The sequence below is a fragment of the Somniosus microcephalus genome, chromosome 27, assembly GCF_052327205.1.
Source record: "Somniosus microcephalus isolate GS21.2 chromosome 27, FLI_Smic_1.0, whole genome shotgun sequence".
NCBI classification, from domain to species: domain Eukaryota; kingdom Metazoa; phylum Chordata; class Chondrichthyes; order Squaliformes; family Somniosidae; genus Somniosus; species Somniosus microcephalus.
Genome location: NC_141013.1, coordinates 17056678 through 17079245, shown reverse-complemented (window position 1 = coordinate 17079245; position 22568 = coordinate 17056678). Strand labels below are relative to the sequence as shown.

Genomic DNA, 22568 nt, shown 5'->3' with positions numbered 1-22568 from the left:
TGGATGTAAAAGATCCCATGGCAATATTAAAAGAAGAGCAGGTAGTTCTCCCGCTATCCTAGCAGACATTTATCCCTCAATCAATACCACTAAGAGCAGATTATCTGGTAATTTATGTCATTGTGGTACCTGGCAGTGTGCAAACTGGCTGCTGCGTTTCCTAACATAACAACATTGTCTAAACTTCAAAAGCACTCCATTGATTGTGAAGTATTTTGGGATGTGCTGAGTTTAAGAAAGATGCAATATAAATGCAAGTTTTTCTTTCAATCTGTAATCCTACTCCTGTGTAATTTTTGGGGGGAATGTTGATTACAAAGGACAGCAAATACGTCACATCCCTGATTCATCAGGAGACTCCCAAGAGTCAGTGCAGGGTTACTGCCTTTGACTGAACAATTGAGCAAACATCTCTTAAGTGGCCACCGACTTTCCTGTACACTACGGGCTGAAAATTCAGTAGGGTTAGCGCCCATTTTGCGGTGCTAGAGGGCCTAGCGCCGCAATGATAGCCGTTTCTGAAATTCACTTCGGCGCTGCCATCAGCGTTAGCTGGTTGCGCTGCGCCGGCACCGATGACGTCATCGGTGTGCGCAGCGTCCCAGTTGCCGTGGCAACGCGCCCGAACGCCGAAATTCAGTTGCGGCCGCCTCGCCCGTGGCAGCCGCAACTAAGACTCTGGCAACCGAGTCTTACACAAGTTAGCGCCGGCGCATTAAGGTCGCGCGGCGGCCGGCCGCTTTCCCGCCGGCCGCCTGCCCGCACCTCCCTCCCCGGACTCCTCCACCCCCCCCCCCCCGCGGAACAGATGCGTCTGGCCTGCAAGCCCGGCACTTGTCCGAGGTGCCGGGCTCATTTTTGAAAAAATCAAACGGCCAGCGATCGGGTGAAGGCAGCGCCTCCTTAACGGGAGGAGGAGGCCTGCACTTCCCCAGCCTGCCGCACCGCATCGGGTGCCGCAGCGCCGGATTAGCGCCGCAATGCGGCACTCAGCGCCCATTGGGAGGCACTCACGCCCGCCAGTAGCGCCGGCAGCCGTCTGGGCGCAGCGCTACTGAATTTTTGGCGTGCGCAAGGGAATTAGCGCCGGCGCTAAATTTCCGGCACTAAAGCCCTGGCGCGGCGTCAACTCAATTTCTAGGCCTACTTTTGGTTTTTGTTTCTGCTGTGCTGCCGTTTCATTTAAGGCTCTTTATCACATTGTTTATCCTTTGCTACTTAGCGCACTCTGCACTCTGATTGACAAGAACAATCCTCCTGGTTTATCAATGATTTTGTTGCTTGTTCAAATTTTGCGACAGTTGTTCTGGTAACGGGGGGCAGGGTCACAAAGGTCAGGACCAGTACATTTTGACGTTAGCTCTACCCAAAGATAACATTGCCGAGCTAGTTGTGTCTAATTTCTTTTGGAGACGTTGATGGAAAAATGTAGACGCTGTTTCCCTTTGGGATTGATAAACAGCTCAGCTGGGAATGCGGTGAGTTTTGCCAGATCAGCTTTCCTGTCCTTCTCTTGTTCCTCAGTGGGGGCGGTCCTCGGTTGCCTACAGCTGGCTCGCTTAGTGTGCAGCACTTTGCTATTTTGTATTCAGCACTCATCAAAATTTTTACATCAGAAAGTTGATACCTCCCTCTGTGCCAAAGACAAGTGATGCCAAACTCTGATCTGCCCCACAAAAGCAACTGCCCAGTGTTCTCTGCAATTTCCAATGAGAGAGAGAGCTCTTGTGTTTCTGCTTTGCAAGTTGAAATACTTTTTCTGTCTCTCTCTCTCCCTGTGTCAGAGACCATGGCAGAGATGACTCCTGCTGCAGGAAACGCAACAGGCTTGGAAGTTCTTCTTTCAACGCTCAGGGTAAGATGCCTTTTTAATGATATTTAAAAAAAAATAATTTCAGAATCTCTTTTATGTTCAGGTTCATCGATACAGATTTTTCAACAACTTCAAATTTCAGAAAGATTATATTATCCTAATCTAATGGGCCAAGTAATACTTTTAAAATTATTTCAACGTGAGAGACTAATGTTTATACGTACTTAAAATCAAATCGGGATCATGTATCTGCATGTTGTTCCAGATGACACATCTTGGAAACATAATAAACTAGATAGAAATTGTTCCACATTATTATTTATAGATAGGAAATAGAGGAAATTCCTGGCCCCAATGTTCACTGAATGAAGTAGCGTTGTTTTGCTTGTAGAAAAAAATATAGTTCCAAATTTCTCTAAAATGGCGTTTGCCGTTTTAATTCTGTCAAATTGTTGATTATTTGTGCCTGGATGAAACTACTGATCAGTTAATGTTATTTATCTTATTTTCTGTCCATCTATGGAGGTGGTAAACAAGTTTAAAAGACTTTTTTGGCAAATGTTTAGGTTAATAACATTGTTAGTCCATACTGTGTCCGGCCATCAATGCAACGATTTCGAATTTTATTAAGGCTGTCGCATTATACCGGCCATCGCGTATAGCGAGTAAATCGCATTTACACAAACGTGCCCGTTATAAGCGGTGGTGGTTGTACATAGGAAAAGGAGAGGCCATGCAGTCCATCGACCCTGTTCCACCATTCTATTCGATCATGGCTGATCTGTACCTCAACTCCATTCACCCACCTTTTCTCCGTGGCCCTTACCGAACAAAAATCAATTCTTCCAGCAAACACAGACTTTTGAGGGAGAGAGTGCTCTCATTTCCACTACCCATTGTGTGAAAAAAATGCTTCCCAATTTCACTCCTAACTGGCCTAGCTCTAATTTTAAGAAATAGCTTGACCAAACATAATGCGACAGGAGGCCGGTATAATGTGACAGCGTTAATAAAATTAGAAATCATCGCCCGAATGGCATTGATGGCCGGACACAGTATGGACTAACAATGTTATTAACCTGAACATCAGCCAAAAAAGTCTTTAAAACTTGTTTACCATCTCCATAGATGGACAGAAAATAAGATTAACTGATCTAATGCAATAACTTTAATAATATATTCCTAGATTTTCTGCGGCATTTTTCATGAGAAACCAGAGGCAATGTTTTTTGATAAAGATGAATAATTAAAGCAGCAGGCCGGACGGTAATGGGTCTAAAAATATAAGCAGCAAGCAGAAGCGGTGGGGAGCAGGGAAAAGTAGGCATGGACACAGATTAATAATTTAAGTAGAGACTGGAGGGAACGGGAGAAAATAAATAAATAATTTAATTTGTGGGATTACCTAGCAGGATGGACTCAAAATTCAACAAGGTGGCCAGGATTGGCCGCAAAGACCAGTGGAGCAGCTGGGAGAACCTGTGAAGAAAACTGTGACGGAAAGGAACGTCTAAAAAGAGAGAAGGCAGAGGGAGTGGGGCAGAGGGAAAAATTAAAGAAGCTGGGAGTGGGGCAAGACATTAATAATCTGTACAGTCAATGAAATGATTACTGGAGATAAAGAAAACAGTGGTTTAAGAAAGATTTTTAAAGAACTGCACAGGTGGCGGTGGCTTGTAAAGACCAACGAGGGCAGTTTGCCAGAAAGGCAACGGCGAATAGGGCAGGAAAAAAAGCCGTGAAAAGAATCAAGGCAGCCAGAAGAGGCTTGAACTATTATTTGGATATCCAGGAGAGGCTGCAAAGAATACTGGGGCAGCCAGAGAAACTACAAAGGGTACTGGGGAACTCTGAGAAGCCACATTCTCTGAGAGGCTGTGAAGGGCATTGGGGAGAGAGCGTGAATATGGTATTGAGATAGAGGATCAGCCATGATCATATTGAATGGCGGAGCAGGCTCGCAGGGCCGAATGGCCTACTCCTGGTCCTATTTTTCTATGTTTCTATGTCAGCTGGCAGAAGCAATAAAGGTCAGTAGGGTGGCCAGGAGAGGAAAAATGGACTAAGAACCAAACAAAGGCTTAGGAAGACCAACATAAATGAGGACCAGGCAACATTTATGGCTGGTCTTGAAAGGAGCACGGCACAGGGGCATAAATGGCCAAAACCTGATCCTTGGAGAGGTGGAACGATGGCAAGAGCTTGAAAAGGGAAAATGTATAAAATGAAAAACAAACTTGCAGAAAGCAAACTAGATTCTCCGTTTCAAAAAGGAAAACAATAAAAGAGTGTGAATCTTTATGCTAATCTGTTTCTCTATAAACAGCAGTTTATACGGCTCCCGTCCTTCTTATCCCCTTAACAAGGTGAAGGAGGGGCCAGCTAAAATCTACCTGCCTTTATCTGAAGATTTCAGTTTGTTCGGTTCAACACCATTCAAACAGCAGTTCTCAAATTTGCCCCATTTTGTACTTGTTAGGTTGCGATAACTTATTGGAAATATGTAACTGCTAGCCTCATTTAAAAAAAAAAACCAGGCTGTGATATCCATGAGTGAAACAGTCACAAAGGTTGTCGACATTTGAAAGTTGCGTCGGGCCTTCTCTCAAGCCTATTATCAGGGAGACAATAACGACAATCTCGGCAACATATGGAACGATATAGGCTGAGGCTCCAGCTGTTTTTTAAACCCTCTTGAACAGTGTCTGCTTTAAAGAGACACCTACCAAGCTAAAACAAGACAGAGCTGCTTCACAAACATTATGCCTGAGGGAGAAAAATGGGTAAAGAATAATACAGAGAGGTGAAGGGCCGAGTGTAGAAACGTTAGATTATAATGAAATCAGTTTTGAGCTTAATTTTGGTGCACCTGTTTTGAATGATTTCACTGTTCAGTAATCTAGGCCCCAGCCTGGAAACATAAACCATTACAGAGAGCAAGTTCATGAGACAGGTGCAATATATGAGATACAAATCCTAACTAAAACCGAGCAGGCAAGTAGTGCAATTATATCTGTCATCATGATTTGGTCATGTATGAGTTTCCTAGATGTAACATTTTAATGAGGAATCCAGCACAGACTAATGGGATGAAAGCTTTGTTTGAGTTCTAAGATCCCTCTATGAAATGAAGTTGGGTAGCCTCAACTCAATTTCTACTGCGGACGAGCCCACAGCACAAAACTTAGCCACAATCCGACAGAGCTGTTGATTAGCTGGCAATCTCAATCAAACAGTGTCAGCTGTGGCTCACTGGGTAGCACTCTCTAGGTGGGCCTTTTTCTTTCCCTTCCAAACACAGTTTCTCCCCTAATTAAATTAATCTTGGGAACACTGTCCTCCGAGGGGCCCGGCACTCCAGACCCCTCAGCAGCCACCTGGCTGTTGTTTATGGGCCAAAAAGGCCCTAAAACCTGAAGAAAATAAAACAACCCACCACCAACTTTTTACAAACTCGCTCCAACTCCCTCTCTTTTGGTGTACCACTTAGCTGCAACTTAAGGAATCGTTAAATAAGGCTTAACAACTTAAATTAAAATTACATCGGCCGGGGAGATGATGCACTCCAGTCCCCGTGGTGCCCACCTGTCACTCTCTAGGTGGGAGGGGCCAGGAGTGAGCAGATGTTACTGGTTACCTGATTGCTGCAGGGAGTTGGAGTGAGTTTGTAAAAAGTTGGTGGTGGTTCTTTTTTTTCAGGTTTTAGGGCCTTTTTGGCCCATAAACAACAGCCAGATGGCTGCTGAGGGGTCCGGAGTGCCAGGCCCCTCAGAGGACAGTGTTCCCAAGATGAATTTAATTAGGGAAGAAACTGTGGTTGGAAGGGAAAGAAAAAGGCCCAAAGATTTGGGCCGGGACCCCAGGAGGTTTGGAAAAGAAAACATGGTGGTGGTTCAGTGCGAGGATAAGGAGATACGAGCTTGGGATATTATCCAGGCGGTACATGAGGATTACGGCGAGGGACGCTGCTTTGCCTGCTGACCAAAGCCGAATGTTGGGTTCGAGGTGACGGTCAGTGGCCGAGAGGAGGTGGAAAGACTTTTACTTAGTTTGAAAGTTGGCGATAAGTTCTTGGAGGTATCTCTGCTGTATTCAGAAGAGGTGGTGGTCTCATTTTTAAACTTGCCAGTTTATATTGAGGACGATGTGCTAATCAAAAAGTTGGCGTTGTGGGACATTAAAATTTGCTCAGCAATAAAGAGGAGGTACTATCCAGGAACACGGGTAGCAGATGGAACCCGTTACGTAAAGGTGCGGTTCCCAGAGGGGGTGAAATCATTACCGTACAGCATGAAATTCGAGACAATGGAAGGAGTGCAGTACTTCCGAGTGCTGCATCATAACCAAGTGAAGGTTTGTTATTATTGTCTTGGACATGACCATCTTGTAAGAAACTGTCCAGACTTGTACTGTTATAATTGCGGCGAGTCTGGACACATCGCTCGGAGCTGCAAGGTGGAGAGCTGTGGGGTGTGTCACAAAGGCCCCACCCACTGAGTGTGAGGCAGAAGGAAGCTCTATGAGTGACAAGGAGATGAGAGAAGGAGTAGGAGGTGTGAGTGGAACAGCCGGAGGAGTGGAGCAGTCGGAGGACACAGCTGGTAAATTGAAGGAGAAAAGAGCACAGGAAGAGGCAGAAAATTGCGGAGCGGAGAACAGAATGGAGATGGTGGAAAACACACCAAGTACAGTGGAAAAGAACAAAGACAGCAGAGGGCAGCAAGGGTCGAGTGCAGACTCGAGCCTTAATACGGTTCAGCTCTCCCTAAAGAATCTGGTGTCCACGGGGAGAGAGGAGGCGGGAGCAGGGTGCGTGGTAAATGTAAGTACTCCAAAGAAAGACTGGGAGTCGGACATCTCGGTGAGCAGGAGGGGGCAAGACAAGGAGAGGGTGCAAGAGGCAGGAGCCTTAAAGGGGCAGCAGGACGGGAGCGGCGAGACAAAGATGCCAGAAGGGAGCAATATAGGTGTGCCACTGTCCCAGAGAGAGAAGGATCAGGGAGCAAGGGTCAGAGGTGGAGATGAGGTCGAAGGGAGCGGCACTGTTGGAGAAACTGCGATAGCAAGAAGACTCTCTATGGGAGATGAAGTATCTGACGGGGAGCAGGATTATGTATCTGACGGGGAGCAGGCACATAGGGTTACAAAAGAGCTTGAGAGTGAGGAATTAGAGGGGGACAGAGACATGGAAGTGGGGGGTGGGGTGGCATCATGTGGAAAGGGAAAGGGGCAGAAGGAGGGAAAAGGGGCAGCTCCTGGGCCCAAACTTAATGCAAGGAAGAGACTGAAACAGCAGGGAAGGTTCAAACAGGAGATGAAAGAGTCGGAGGCTGCAGGAAAAAGCAACAGCTGGCCGAAAAGTTGGGAAGGAGCATGAGAGGAGGGAAGGGCCAGAGATTAAATGATGGGGAGATTATCAGGCATACTTCCCTTCTTTGGAGCCATGATTACATTGGTCTCGATTAATGTGAACGGACTGAGGGGTGAGAAGAAATTGCAGTAGTTGTTGCAGGATTTTAAAGGCATGGACTTGTTGTGTCTGCAAGAAACCTTTTGGGATGAGAATATCCTAGAAAGAATTCAGAAGGTTTGGAAGGGAGAGGTGTCTGTAAGTTGTGCAAACAATAACCGTAGAGGTGTGGCTGTTTTGGTGAGTCCGTCCATAAAAGAGAACGTTGCCTTGGTGGACAAGGACACTGAGGGGAGATTTTTACGGCTAAGGGTAAAAATGGAGGAATTTAATTGCGATCTCTTTAATATCTATGCACCAAACGACCATTGTAAGTGTCGCAAGTTTTTTCGGGGGTTATTCACTGAAGTGGCAGAGGTGGAAAATCCTTGTATAGTGGGGGATTTTAATGTATTTTTATCTCAGATGGACATTTCAGCCCAGATGACCTTTAAGGATGATAACTCCAGAGGGATGATTGTAAAAATTATGGCAAATTTAAATTTGAGAGACTTATGGAGGGACCGGAACCCCATATAAAGGGAATTCTCCAGAACAGGTTGGGTGGGTGATGTTTTAAAACAGAGCCGAATAGATTTTGTGTTAATGCGGGCAGGGTTAAGTTCTGAGGTGATGGATATTTATTATAAAAAAGTATTTTTTAGTGACCACTCGGCTTTGGTCCTTAGAATTAGGAACAGCAGAATTAAGATCGGTTCAGGGGTGTGGATTTTAAACAATCAATACCTGAAAGAAATTGCTTATAAAGAAGGGATTTTAAATATAATAAAGAATGCTCGGAAGGAACCTTTGTTCTTGAAAGAAAGAAGAGTTTGGTGGGACAATTTCAAATATAAGGTAAAAGTTTTTTGGTACGTTATGGGAAAAAGAGAGCGGCAGCTAACCAGCGTTGAGAAGAGAATATAAACAAAAGGTTTACAGATGTCTGTAAAGCAGTTGACAGAGGGGATAAGGGAGCTGAGACTAAGTTCCGGGTGCTAAAGGAAGGGTGGGAATTATTGCAAGCTGAAAAATGCAAGGGGGCCATTCTCCGTGCAAAGGCTAGAGATGCATTGGAGGACGAAAGATGCACTAGATATTTTCTAGAGCAAGAGAAGCTGCAACAGAAATTATCATTAATTGGAGAGTTGAAGGTTGGGGAGAAGATCATTCATGAAAGTGGGGAGATTTTAGAGGTAGCTAGCAGCTTTTATCAAGAGTTATATACAAAAGAAGACATTTCCAATTTGGCGATGGAGAAGGTTAGTGCTTTTATTGAAGAGGGTTTAAAGGAGGATGAGAGAAGCATGTGTGACAAAGAAGTAGGATTAGCGGAAATAAAAGTAGCAATAAGTGGAATGAAGTGGGGGGGGGGGGGGAAGTCCAGGGTCCGATGGACTAAGTGCAGAATTTTATAAAGAATTTTTTGAGATTTTAAGTCCATTGCTCTTAGAAGTTTTTAAGGAAATTAAAATTGAGGGAAGCCTGGCCCCATCTATGAGGAGAGGTGTCACAAGCTTAGCTTATAAAAATAAAGGGGATAGAAGGGATCTGAAGAATTGGAGGCCCATCACATGATTAAATGTGGATTATAAGATCTTGGCAAGGGTTCTGGCAAATCGTATGAAGGAGGTGTTGCCGTACATAGTTTTGCCCCCTCGGTCCTATGGAGTCATAGGCCGGGACATTGCAGACTCTGTGGTCTCAATCCGAGATACGATAGAGCTCATGGAAGAGAGTGGAAGGGAGGCTTATGTATTAAAGATAGATCAAGAGAAAGCCTTTGATAGGGTCTCTCATGAGTTTTTATTGAAGGTTTTGGAAGCATTTGGTTTCGGGGAAAATTTCATTGAGTGGATAAGGATTTTTTATTCAAACATACTTAGCTGTGTTAAATGTAATGGTTTTTTATCCAAGTATTTTCTGATACAGAGATCAGTGAGACAGGGTTGTCCCCTGTCCCCATTGTTGTACACATTGGTAGCAGAACCATTAGGTTACATGATGTGAAAGAAACAAGGCGTAGTTGGGATTGTGGTTCCCAGTTCTGGGCTGGTGTCGGTGATACACCAATATACAGATGACACAACCTTAACATTGAGAAATGGGGAGTCAGTGAGGAAAGCTATGGATGTAGTGGAGGAATACTATAGAGCTTCAGGAGCCAGAGTGAATTATAGTAAGTCCCAATGCCTGGTTGTAGGAAGGGGTAGGGGGGAATGGTTGGGGGAATGTCCCTTTTAAGGTGGTGGAGGTTTTGGAAGTTCTGGGGGTGCATATGGGGTGCAAGAAAGACAGGGATGAAGTGGATCGATTAAATTGGGAACCAAAGGTTATGAAAATTAAAAAGATTTTGGGAAGATGGGAAAGAAGGTGATTGAAAGTGCAAGGAAGACAGTGGTGTCTGCTCTCCTGCTATCTAAGCTATGGTACTTATTGACGCTGGAGGATATTCCTGAGGGGGTGGAAAAGTCCATCCGAGAGGCTTGTGTGAGGTTTTTATGGGAAGGGAAACCAGCCTTGGTGGCTTACAATACCATCATTGGACGGAGAAATCAGGGAGGACTCAATTTCCCAGATATTGATTTGAAGAAAAAATCCTTTAGAATCAAATGGGTGAAGAGATTTCTTCAGAAGTCAAATACAAGTTTTTGGAAGAGTTGTTTGGAGCATTTTTAAAAACGAAGTGGGATAGGAGGGCAGGGGATATTGTATATGGAATACAATAATATGTTTTTGAAATTGATTAAACTTCTCCCTAGGTTTTATAAGGGGGTTGTAGAGACTTGGGCCCAATTTTTTAAAAGTGCGCAGTTTATGCCCAAGGGGGCTAAGGAATTTTTAGAACAGCCCTTATTTTTGAACAGGTGGGTCAACATTGAAGGAGAGGTATTATTTAATCAAGCTTTTATAAAAGCTGGTATTATATGTGTGAAAGATGTATTATATGAGGTAATTCCAGGTTGGTTGCCAGAAGCGATAGTGAGGGACATGGTGTGGGAGGAGGATCAGGAGGTAGAGGAAAAAGCAATAGGGATCATGTATGAGAAGATTGTGAGGGCAATGCCACAGGATTGGATGGAAGAAATAAATGCAGAAATCTCCAAAGGAAGTAAAATGCGCCCCGCTTTTCCAAGCTTTCTGCTGGAGAAAGGGGGAGAGTTGGTCCAATTTGACAACTGTAATACTCGAGATTTCTATGAGGTATTTAGAGAATGGTGATTCAAGACACCTGCTGGTCAGGAGTTTTGGCAGAGTATATACCCACAGCTGGACTTCAACAGGATCTGGAAGGGAGTGTGGGCGAATTTTAAATGTCCAGAGTTGATTGAACTGGATTTCAAATTGGTTCAAAACCAGATTTTACCATGACGGTCTTGTGCAAGATTGGATGAGTGGAGGGGGCAACTTGCCCAGTGTGTGGGACACGGGATGAGCCTCTGTCCCATTTATTGGTGTTATGTCCGCAGTTAAATGATTTTAAGTACTATGTTCAACAGTTGTATGAAGTTTTTTTGCTGGATGGGGACCGAAGAGCAAGAATGAGAATCCCGTGGGACTCAATTTTGAGATGGGGATTGCAGGAGAGTCTGCCCGAGTCTAGCGGAGCGGCAATTAATTTAATGTTCAGTTTGGCTAGATTTGTGATTGTGCAAAGAAGGAATACTCTGTTTTTTAAGGGGAGGAGAATCAATCTAAAAGAGTATTTTAAATATAAGCTAAAAGATCATTATAAGGCTCTGTGGATGTTTTATTCAGAAAGGAATTTAAAGATAGTATTTTACAATCAATTTTTAAAGTACAATCGATTAATATATGTTACAGGAGACAAATTAAACTTCAGGTTTTGATGTTAAAACGTGGTGGCGGAATGGCTATGCAGAGCGGCGGAATGGATTTGTATGATACAATGAAACAGATGGCACTCACCCAGAGAGTGGTGAACCTGTGGAATTCTCTACCACAGAAGGCAGTTGAGGTCAATTCATTAAATATATTCAAGAAGGAGTTAGATATATTTCTTAAGGCTAAAGGGATCAAGGGATATGGGGAGAAGGCAGGGACAGGGTACTGAATTTGGATGATCAGCCATGATCTCCTTAAATGGCGGAACAGGCTCGAGGGGCCGAATGGCCTACTCCTGCTCCTATCTTCTATGTTTCTAAATGATCACGATGTTGTAAATGTTCTTAATGTTCAATAAAGTATATATTTTTTAAAAGTGGGTAGCACTCTCGCCTCTCAGTCAGAAGGTTGTGGGTTCAAGTCTCATAAAGCTAGGCTGACACTCCCAGTGCAGTACTGAGGGAGCGCTGCACTGTCGGAGGTGCCGTCTTTCGGTTGAGACGTAAAACCGAGGCCCTGTCTGCTCTCTCAGGTGGACGTAAAAGATCCCATGGCACTATTTCGAAGAAGAGCAGGGGAGTTATCTTCGGTGTCCTGGTCAATATTTATCCCTCAACCAACATAACAAAAACAAATTATCAGGTCATTATTGCATTGCTGTTTGCGGGACCTTGCTGTGCGCAAATTCGCTGCCGCGTTTCCTATATTACAACAATGACTCCAGTTCAAAAGTACTTAATTGACTGTAAAGTGCTTTGAGACGTCGTGAAAGGCGCTATATAAATGCAAGTCTTTCCTTTTTTTTAAAAATAAGCCAGTGGAGTGAGCAACGCTCCAAACTTAAGCAGTGCTACGACATTGGCTCCATTTATTTATATTTGACAGATCCTTTTTTTGAATTTGAATGGTGAGACTTTGCAAATCTGAGAAGAAATCAGAACACATGCCAAACCAGAAGAGCAGTTAAAGTTTTTTTAAAAGCCCAACACAATCTCCAAAAGGCCAAGAACTCAAGAACAGCCCTGACATGCAAAAAGCCAGTACATGTAAGGACTTTGTAACTTAAACAGTAGGTACACACAACGTTCCTTCATTTGTATTGGAGGCAAAAACGAAACACATAAGTACATAACAGTATAAAGACGAAATCCAAACACTGAAGGCAGATAACAACAACAACTTGTATTTACATATAGCACCTTTAACATAGTAAAACGTCTCGAGGCCCTTCACAAGAGTGCTATAAAACAGAATTTGACACCGAGCAACGTAAGGAAAAATTAGGGCAGATGACCGAAAGAGGTAGGTTTTAAGGAGATTCTTAAAGGAGGAAAAACAGGCAGAGAGGAGAGAGAGGCAGAGAGGAGGAGAGATTTAGGGAGAGAATTCCAGGGCTTAGGGCCTAGGCAGCTGAAGGCACGGCCACCAATGGTGGAGCGATGAAAATCAGAGATGCTCAAGAGGCCAGAATTAGAGGAGCACAGATACCTGGGGGGGGGGGGGGGGGCCGACAACATCCCGGCTGTCGTGCTGAAGACTTGTGCTCCAGAACTAGCCGTGCCTCTAGCCAAGCTGTTTCAGTACAGCTACAACACTGGCATCTCTCTGACAATGTGGAAAACTGCCCAAGTATGTCCTGTCCACAAAAAGCAGGACAAATCCAATCTGGCCAATTACCGCCCCATCAGTCTACTCTCAATCATCAGCAAAAGTGACAGAAGGTGTCATCAACAGTGCTATCAAGCGGCACTTACTCACCAATAGCCTGCTCACTGATGGCAGTTTGTGTTCTGCCAAGACCACTCGGCTCCCGACCTCATTACAGCCTTGGTCCAAACATGGACAAAGGAGCTGAATTCCAGAGGTGAGGTGAGAGTGACTGCCCTTGACATCAAGGCAGCATTTGACTGAGTGTAGATTGAATTCCATTTGCTACTGTTCTGCCCACCTGACCAATTTATTGATATCTTCCTGCAGTCTACAGCTTCCTTCTTCAGTATCAATCACACTGCATTTTAGTATCATCTGCAAACCTCTTAATCATACCCCCTATATTCAAGTCTAGATCAATGATATATACCACAAAAAGCAAGGGACCTAGTACTGAGCCCTGCGGAACCCCACTAGAAACAGCCTTCCAGTCACAAAAATACCCATCAATCATTACCTTCTGCTTCCTGCCTCTGAGCCAGTTTTGATTCCAACTTGACACTTTGCCCTGGATCCCATGGGCTTTTAACTTCATGACCAGCCTGCCATGTGGAACCTTATCAAAAGCCTTGCTAAAGTCCATATACACTACATCAAACGCACTACCCTCATCTACCCTCCTTGTTACCTCCTCCAAAAAATTCAATCAAGTTTGTCGGACACGACCTTCCCTTAACAAATCCATGCTGACTATCCTTGATTAATCCATGTCTTTTTAAATGAAGATTTATCCTGTCCTTCAGAATTTTTTCCAATAATTTTCCCACCACCGAGGTTAGGCTGACTGGCCTGTAATTACTCGGTCTATCCTTTTCTCCCTTTTTAAATAAAGGTACCACATTAGAAGTCCTCCAGCACCACACCTGAAGCCAGAGAGGATTGGAAAATGATGGTCAGGGCCTCTGCTATTTCCTCTTTTGCTTCGCTTAACAGCCTGGGCTACATTTCATCTGGGCCTGGGGATTTATTCACTTTTAAAGCTGCTAAACCCCTTAATACTTCCTCTCTCACTATGACTATCTCCAACAAGCGAAGGTCTAACCATCGCCCCTTGACATTCAACGGCATTACCATCGCCGAATCCCCCACCATCAACATCCTGGGGGGTCACCATTGACCAGAAACTTAACTGTACCAGCCACATAAATACTGTGGCAACAAGAGCAGGTCAGAGGCTAGGTATTCTGCGCTGAGTGTCTCATCTCCTGACTCCCCAAAGCCTTTCCACCATCTACAAGGCACAAGTCAGGAGTGTGATGGAATACTCTCCACTTGCCTGGATGAGTGCAGCTCCAACAACACTCAAGAAGCTCGACACCATCCAGGCCAATGCAGCCTGCTTGATTGGCATCCCATCCACCATCTAAAACATTCACTCCCTCCACCACCGGCGTACCGTGGCTGCAGTGTGTACCATCTACAAGATGCAATGCAGCAACTTGCCAAGGCTTCTTCGGCAGCACCTCCCAAACCCGCGACCTCTTCCGCCTAGAAGGACATGGGCAGCAGGCGCATGGGAACACCACCACCTCCAAGTTCCTCTCCAAGTCACACACCATTCTGACTTAGAAATATATCGCCGATCCTTCATCGTCGCTGAGTCAAAATCCTGGAGCTCCCTACCTAACAGCGCTGTTGGGAGTACCTTCACCACACGGACTGCAGCGGTTCAAGAAGGCGGCTCAGCACCACCTTCTCAAGGGCAATTAGGGATGGGCAATAAATGCTGGCCTTGCCAGCGATGCCCACATCCCATGAATGAATAAAAAAAACCTCTTTCCTCCTCCAGAGTATTTGCCAGCACTCTCCTGCCTCTCCCACCCCAAAATGCTACTCCCAGCATTTCCACTCTACCCACCAAAGCTCTTGGCTTCTGCCCCTTCCCTCTCCCTTTCTTTACCATGCATCCCCCTTCACACGATTGGCATTCATTTCCCTCCCTTTTATTACCATCTATTTCCCCCTTCCTCTGACCTCCATTCCCTTTCTCTCTTTCACTGCCATCCACTCCCCCCTCTTTCACTGCAATCCATTTGTCATCTGCTCCTACTCAAGTCCAGTGGTTAATGCACCACTCTCAGCGCCAATGGCCAGGTATAAACCATTTGTATATTGTAGGTGGAATCTCTCATTATACAGAAGCTGCAATCCCAGTCATTAATGCTGGGAGTGGCAGAGCGGGGACACAGGGACTTGTCTGCTACATTAGCCATCAGACTTGGAAGGAGTGGGACAAGGGGTAATGGGACCTAGCTGGGCTGATTTTTGTCAGTAAATGCTGACACACTGACCAGCGCACCCCCCCCAACTCCCCAACTAAATTCTGAGAATCAGTGTGAAAATGTGTCTCTTAAAAACCCTTACCAAGTCTACAAATAAAACAATGCGGATTGATATAGCTAGTGAAAATTGGAGGTGCAGCAGGCGGTTAAGAAGGCAAATGGTATGTTGGCCTTCGTAGCGAGAGGGTTTGAGTACAGGAACAAGGCTGTCTTGCTACAGTTGTACAGGGCCTTGGTGAGACCACATCTTGAGTATTGTTTGCAGTTTTGGTCGCCTTATCTGAGGAAGGATGTTCTTGCCATGGAAGGAGTGCAGCGAAGATTCACCAGACTGATACCTGGGATGGCAGGAATGATGTATGAGGAGAGATTGGGTCGATTGGGCTTGTACTCGCTGGAGTTTAGAAGAATGAGAGGGGATCTCATCGAAACTTATAAAATTCTAACAGGACTAGACAGGCTAGATGCCGGAAGGATGTTCCCGATGGTCGGGGAGTCCAGAACCAGGGGTCACAGTCTAAGGATAAGGGGTAAGCCATTTAGGACCGAGATGAGGAGGAATTTCTTCACCCAGAGAGTGGTGAACCTGTGGAATTCTCTGCCACAGAAGGCAGTAGAGGCCAATTCATTAAATATATTCAAGAAGGAGTTGGATATATTTCTTAAGGCTAAAGGGATCAAGGGATATGGAGAGAAGGCAGGGACATGGTACTGAATTTGGATGATCAGCCATGATCTTATTGAATGGCAGAGCAGGCTCGAGGGGCCGAATGGCCTACTTCAGCTCCTATCTTCTATGTTTCTATGGCCTAGAAATTCAGTTGGCTGCGCCAGCCGTTAGCGCCTTAGGAGGAGCAGATCTCGAGCGCTAGGCGCTTCGCGCCCGGGCGCAGCACGATCTGCGCCTCGCCCCAACTTCAGTAGACATTTAGCGCCGGCGCAAAGTCTTTGCGCGCGCTCATCTGCACGCGCAGATCATGACGTCATTTCGTCGTGCAACGCCCTTTGTGCGCCCGGAACCGGAACTTCACTCGCGCCGCCCCATTGTGCGCCGGGCGGCCCTAACGACTGTGAAGTGGAACGGTACACAGCCGAGGCGGGCCACGGGGAGCGCAAATTAAAGGGCACTTACCCTGCACTATAAAGGGCAGCCATTTTGCAGCATTCACTCTTGTGCAATGGATTTTTGGAGCGAGACCAAGGAAGAGAGCTTACTGCTTTGGCCCAACACTAGGACAGGTATTTTTGGCTTCAGGCCAGAGCTTTGCAATTCTCTTTGCCTTCATTGAGATCGCAGTGTTTGCCAGCATATTATGGGGGCTGCATTGGGTGCCAACGCTGAGTTTCAGCATTATGTCGGAAGGGCTTACAGACGCCGTGAGAGAGTGGCAGCCCTGGCTAGATGCAGAGGGGGCAACAGGCGTCGCCAAGGGAGGCCTTACCCACCCAGGGTATTCCGCCAGCAGTTCTCCTATCTCAACATGTCTGCCGCGCAGTGTGTTAGGAGGCTGCGATTCAGAAGGGAGGTGGTTGCAGAGATCTGCCAGCTGCTTCACAGAGATCTGCGTCCACAGCTGAGGCGCAGGACGTCTCTGTCGGTGGCAGTGAAGGTGACGGTGGCTCTGAACTTCTATGCCACCGGCTCCTTCCAATCCGCTGCTGGGGACATCGCTAACATCTCCCAGTTCGCCGTGCATTGCTGCATCCGCCAGGTGACCAATGCCCTTTTCAGAAGGAGACGTCAATTCATCTCCTTCCCCATGACCCTGGACAAGCAGCAGCAGCGTGCAGTGGGGTTTGCAAGAATAGCGGGCTTCCCCATGGTGCAGGGCGCCATTGACTGTACGCATGTGGCTTTGCGGGCACCTCTGGAGCATGCCGAGGATTACCGCAACCGGAAGGCCTACCATTCCCTCAACGTACAACTGTTGTGTGACCACAGGCAGCGCATCCTAGCTGTCAATGCCCGCTTTCCAGGCAGCAGCCACGATGCCTTTATCCTGCGACAGACAACTGTGGCTGACATGTTCCAGGCACAGCCTCACCCAAGAGGATGGCTTATCGGGGACAAAGGCTATCCTTTGTGTACCTGGCTCATGACCCCGCTCCGCGCGCCCAGGACCCCTGCTGAAGAGGCATACAACGAGAGCCATCAAGCGACCAGGAACCTCATCGAACAAACAATCGGCGTCCTGAAGCAACGGTTCCGCTGTCTGGATCGCTCCGGGGGAGCCCTCCAGTATTCGCAGGAGCGAGTCTCCCAATTCGTCGTCGTTTGCTGCATGCTGCACAACCTGGCTATCCGCAGGACTCAGGCACTGCCACCTCACGTTGGACCACCACCTCAGGAGGAGGAGCATGAGGAGGAGGAGGAGGAGGAGTACCAGCCCAGGAGGGAGGCAGAAGGTCCAAGGGCCGCCCGTCGGCGGCTTATTGAACGTCACTTCTAGGCCCCCTGTCAGGGAATGGCTTGTGCCAATGAAAGAACATGATTGCAGCCGCTGCGCAAGCCCTCAGCCGGTTAAGGCAACAAACACTTCAAAGATCAAACATGGACAATGTGAATAAATAAAATGGTTTATTGCACAAACTCAGGGCCCCTCCCACATGAAAACCAAAAACACACGAAACCCCCAAAAAACACTCACACACATGACTCACTCCCACAACCTGGGGAGGATTAACAAAAGATGTACACAAAAATGGCCTTCATCCTCGGCCTTCACAAAACACCCATTCCAAAAAACAAAACATTTGGACACACCCTCTACTTTGTGGCCCGCGAGGGCGATGCCTTCTGCAAACTTTGCCGGCCCCTGGACGCCCTGCTGCTCCTCCTCAAAGCGAGGCCAGTGGCTGCTGCAAGGCTGGGGGAAGGTTCCTGAGGGGCACATGTCGTGACGGCAGATGCCCTTGGGGGTCGGCCTAGACGAGGTCTGGCCCTCGAGGGGCCGGCTGGTGAATGCTGCAGCTGTGGCTGGGCAGCATCAGTCGCTGCAGCAGCTCGTGGCAGCTCCACTGGGGGAGTGGCAGTGGCGGCTGGAGGAATGGGGGCAAGCTGGCGGATGGCAGGCGCTCGCTGGTCACCTGAGACACTGGCACTCGCCCGGGCCAGCACTGCAGCATGCGCAGCAATCTGCCGAGGGACAGACCGCTGTGCTGCTGCAGCGCGGCAGGTGCCCTGGCGATGCCTGGCTGACACAGCGAGTGTGGCAGCAGTGAGTGCCCGTATTGCCCTGTTCTGTGACCGCATCAGAGCAGCCAGTGACTGCACGGCACCACTGATCACCTGGCCAGTCGCTGCCTGAGCTGCCCCGAATTCCGCCCGACTCGCTGCCTGATCTGCCCCGAATTCCGCCAAATTGGTGGCCTGTGAGGCCCCGAATTCGGCCACACTCTGAGACAGGGACTCGATGGCCTCAGGCATCCGTGCCACTACCCCCATGAGCTCCGTGTGCCGGCGCTCCGAGTCCGCGGACATGTCCTCGAGGAGGCGCAGCTCCTCGGCGTTGACCGTCTCCGGACTGGAGGCCGGACTCTCCCTCTGGGGAGAAGGCCGCTGAGCTGCCCGACCCTTCCTGCGTTGCTGGACGCCGCTGGGCCCAGCAATTGGACTCCCCTCCGACCCTTCCCCCCTCTGGGGAGAAGGCCGCTGAGCTTCCACCCCCCTCCCGCGTTTCTGCAGGCCGCTGGTCCCAGGAGCTACACTCCCCTCCAACACTTCCCCCAGGCTCCCCTCCAGGGAAGACGGGTCCCCTACATTGGCATGGCTTGCCGCGGCTGAGTGTTCCCCTGATGGGCCGCCTTCCTCTTCCTCCTCCTCCTCTTCTGAGGGGCTGTCACTGGCAACTTCAGGGATCTCCTCCTCACCATCTGAAAGCAGGAAGGCACAAGAGTAGCTTTAGAGTGAGGAGAGGGCGTCAGCGAGGGATGCATGAGTGGTGGCATTCAGCGCATTGGTCGGACAGTGGCAAAGGATGTAGATCTGATGCGCAAGTGGGACGAGAGAGGTCCAAAAGGTGATGTCCTTACCATTGGTGCCCAGAACAGGGTCGGCATCTCCAGATGCAACGGGGCCAATCGCCCGGGCACCCATGATGCGCTCCACGCGCTGTTGCAGCTTGGTGAGCTGCTGGATCTGGGGTCCGCCTCCCCCGGTCTCAGTCCGGCTCCTCTTATTATTGGCCAGCTTGGCCTGCAAGAGAAAGGACGGCCTCTAAGTACAGTGTGTAGCCCTGATCTTGTGTGCACTGCCTCCCATGGTCGAATAGCCTGGCCAGTGTGTAGCCCTGATCTTGTGTGCACTGCCTCCCATGGTCGAATAGCCTGGCCAGTGTGTTAAGTGCAGAATGTGCAATTGATGTTCATGACTGTCCCATAGCTGCTGCATGAGGGCTGGCCATTAGGGCTTTCAGGTCCCTTTGCCCATAATGTGAGGTGCACATGCAAGGATGAGGAGGACACTGGAAAGGGTACTCACCCTGACAATCCTGGCGAGGTCATTTAGCTTTTTGCGGCATTGTACAGAGCTCCTGGGGACCTCACTGTTGGATGTCACCCTGGTGGCGACATGCCTCCAGGCTTTCCGGTAGACGTGGGCCGCCGGCTTCTTCCCATTGTCCGGAAACAAAATATGGCGTCTCTTCTCCACAGCGCCAACCAGCACCCTCAGATCATGCTCTGAGAAGCGCTGCGCTCGTTCACAGGCCTTCTCCATCCTTTCAGGCGCTATTTGGGTCCAGCAGCAGTGTTCAGGCCTAGCTGGAGGGCTGCAGTGTCCAGGGCGTGGCAGCAGACCAACTCGACCCTTCCCCCTTAAGAGCTGGCCGGCGCCAGGGTGTCTGCTGTCAATCAAGAAATGACCGCACCTGCGCTGCGCCCGGCCTCGGCGGTATCGCTCAGCACCGCCGGCTTAGCGCCTAAAGAGAGCCGTGCATCGCCAGTTTTAGCGCTCGAGCAAACTCTTAGGGCGAAGCTAATGAATATCGGCGAAGTGGTCTCGGATTTGCGCCGGGCGCAAACTTTAGCGGCCGCCCGACTTTACCGCCCCAAAAGTGGCTATAATGAATTTCTAGGCCACTGTTTCTAAATACTTGACGGGAAAAAATGACAGAACTATGGGGAAAGAGCAGGGGAGTGGGATTAATTGGATAGCTCTACCAAAGAGCCAGCACAGGCATGATGGGCCGAATGACCTCCTTCTGTGCTGTATCATTCTTTGATTCTAATAGATGATTGCCTCCTAGCTGTGCACTGAAGAGTGCAAAGAGACAGAAAGGTGAACATACTTTCCTCACATCATTCCATGTTTCATTAATAGCAAATTTGTAAATTGAAAGCTGATTGACAATTTGAAATTAGGGGCCAAACTATTTTAAAGATAGTTGGCCTGTATGGAACAAGTGTACTTCACGGGCCTGTCTCCAGAGACCAGCAATTATATTATTTTTTGTACAGTTTTTTTCAGTCTAAAGGCCAAAAGAAAAAAAGGACAGACGTGCATTTACGTAGCACCTTTCACAACCACCGAACGTCCCAAAGCGCTTTACATCCAATTAATTACTTTTTGAAGTGGAGTCACTGTTGTAATGTAGGAAACGCAGCAACCAATTTGCACACAGCAAGCTCCCACAAACAGCAAGGTGATAATGACCAGATAATCGGTTTTATTGATATTGGTTGAAGGATAAATATTGGCCAGGACACCGGGGATAACTGCCCTGCTCTTCTACGAAATAGTGCCACGGGATCTTTTACGTCCACCTGAGAGAGTAGATGGGGCCTCGGTTTAATGTCTCATCTGAAAGACAGCACCTCCGACAGTGCAGCGCTCCCTCAGCACTGCACTGGAGTTTGTTACTGGTCTGGATAAGAAATCAGGCTACTCTTGATGTAGGGCGATGGGTCTCGAATCAGGGCGAGTCAATCGATTGCACAGGTACAGAAGCCATTTGGAACGCGTCCTGGGACAACCATTAGAGGAAAGCGCACGCGACAGAGGCTTTGAGACACTGAGGGTGGCCTGTGTGACTGGCACTTCCCAATGTTGTTCATGCTTTGGCTTTTCCAAGCAGAGTTTCTATAGAAACACGCATTGTTATAATAATCTGCTCTCGGAATGAGTGTAACCCGAGTTTGGAAATGGACCCAATTTAGACATTTTGGATTGCGATTAACATTCATGCAGATGAGGGAAAATGTCTTACTGCACATTGACTTGTTCTCCCTCAGTCCCAGTATGAAGGAGGCTCCTTAATGGCGTCCTTTGGGATAGAATCGGGGAACCTTACTGTGCGCAGAGGCGGAGGGCCAAAACAATCCTGTTTAGGTTTAATTTTTTTTTGTCTTCCTATTTTGTCGCAGAATTCCCATGATGTGCAAAGTACTGTCAGCATCCTGCAAATTCTGGATGAATTACTGTCAGCTGGTGAGTAAAACATAGAAACATAGAAGATAGGAGCAGGAGTAGGCCATTCAGCCCTTCGAGCCTGCTCCGCCATTCAATGAGATCATGGCTGATCATCCAAATTCAGTACCCTGTCCCTGCCTTCTCCCCATATCCCTTGATCCCTTTAGCCTTAAGAAATATATCCAACTCTTTCTTGAATATATTTAATGAACTGGCCTCCACCGCCCTCTGTGGCAGAGAATTCCACAGGTTCACCACTCTCTGGGTGAAGAAATTCCTTCTCATTTCAGTCCTAAATGGCTTACCCCTTATCCTTAGACTATGACCCCTGGTTCTGGACTCCCCGGCCATCAGAAACATCCTTCCTGCATCTAGTCTGTCCAGGCCTGACAGAATTTTATAGGTTTCGATGAGATCCCCTCTCAATCTTCTAAACTCCAGTGAGTATAAGCCCAATCGACACAATCTCTCCTCATACGTCATTCCTGCCATCCCAGGTATCAGCCTGGTGAATCTTCGCTGCACTCCTTCCATGGCAAGAACGTCCTTCCTCAGGTAAGGCGACCAAAACTGCACACAATACTCAAGGTGTGGTCTCACCAAGGCCCTGTACAACTGTAGCAAGACATCCTTGTTCCTGTACTCGAGCCCTCTTGCTACGAAGGCCAACATACCATTTGCCTTCTTAACCGCCTGCTGCACCTGCATGCTTACCTTCAGCGACTGGTGCACAAGAACACCCAGGTCTTTTTGCACTTCCCCTTCTCCCAATCTATTGCCATTCAAATAATAATCTGCCTTCCTGTTTTTGCCACCAAAGTGGATAACCTCACATTTATCCACATTATAGTGCATTTGCCATGTTTCTGCCCAATCACCCAACCTGTCCAAATCATACTGGAGTTTCACGACATCCTCCTCACAGCATACCCTCCCACCCAGCTTTGTGTCATCTGCAAATTTGGAGATAATACATCCAATTCCCTTGTCCAGATCATTAATATATATTGTGAACAGCTGGGGCCCTAGGACCGATCCTTGCGGTACCCCACTAGTCAC

General features: G+C 47.7%; 1 protein-coding gene across 4 annotated transcripts in view; it reads left to right on the top strand.

Annotated features, from left to right (window-relative positions):
- The first annotated feature begins 1649 nt into the window (after positions 1-1649).
- The window catches only part of agbl1 (AGBL carboxypeptidase 1), a 268365-nt gene continuing 247446 nt past the window's right edge, over positions 1650-22568 (top strand). For 2 of the 4 annotated variants that reach the window (XM_085968576.1, XM_085968575.1), the window contains exons 1-2: positions 1660-1855; positions 21464-21527. In XM_085968576.1, coding sequence (XP_085824702.1) covers positions 1790-1855; positions 21464-21527 — 130 coding nt within the window. In that variant the 5' untranslated portion in view covers positions 1660-1789. Of the gene's footprint in view, positions 1856-21463; positions 21528-22568 lie in introns of all 4 variants that reach the window. The other 2 variants (XM_085968578.1, XM_085968577.1) reach the window with 2 other exon arrangements.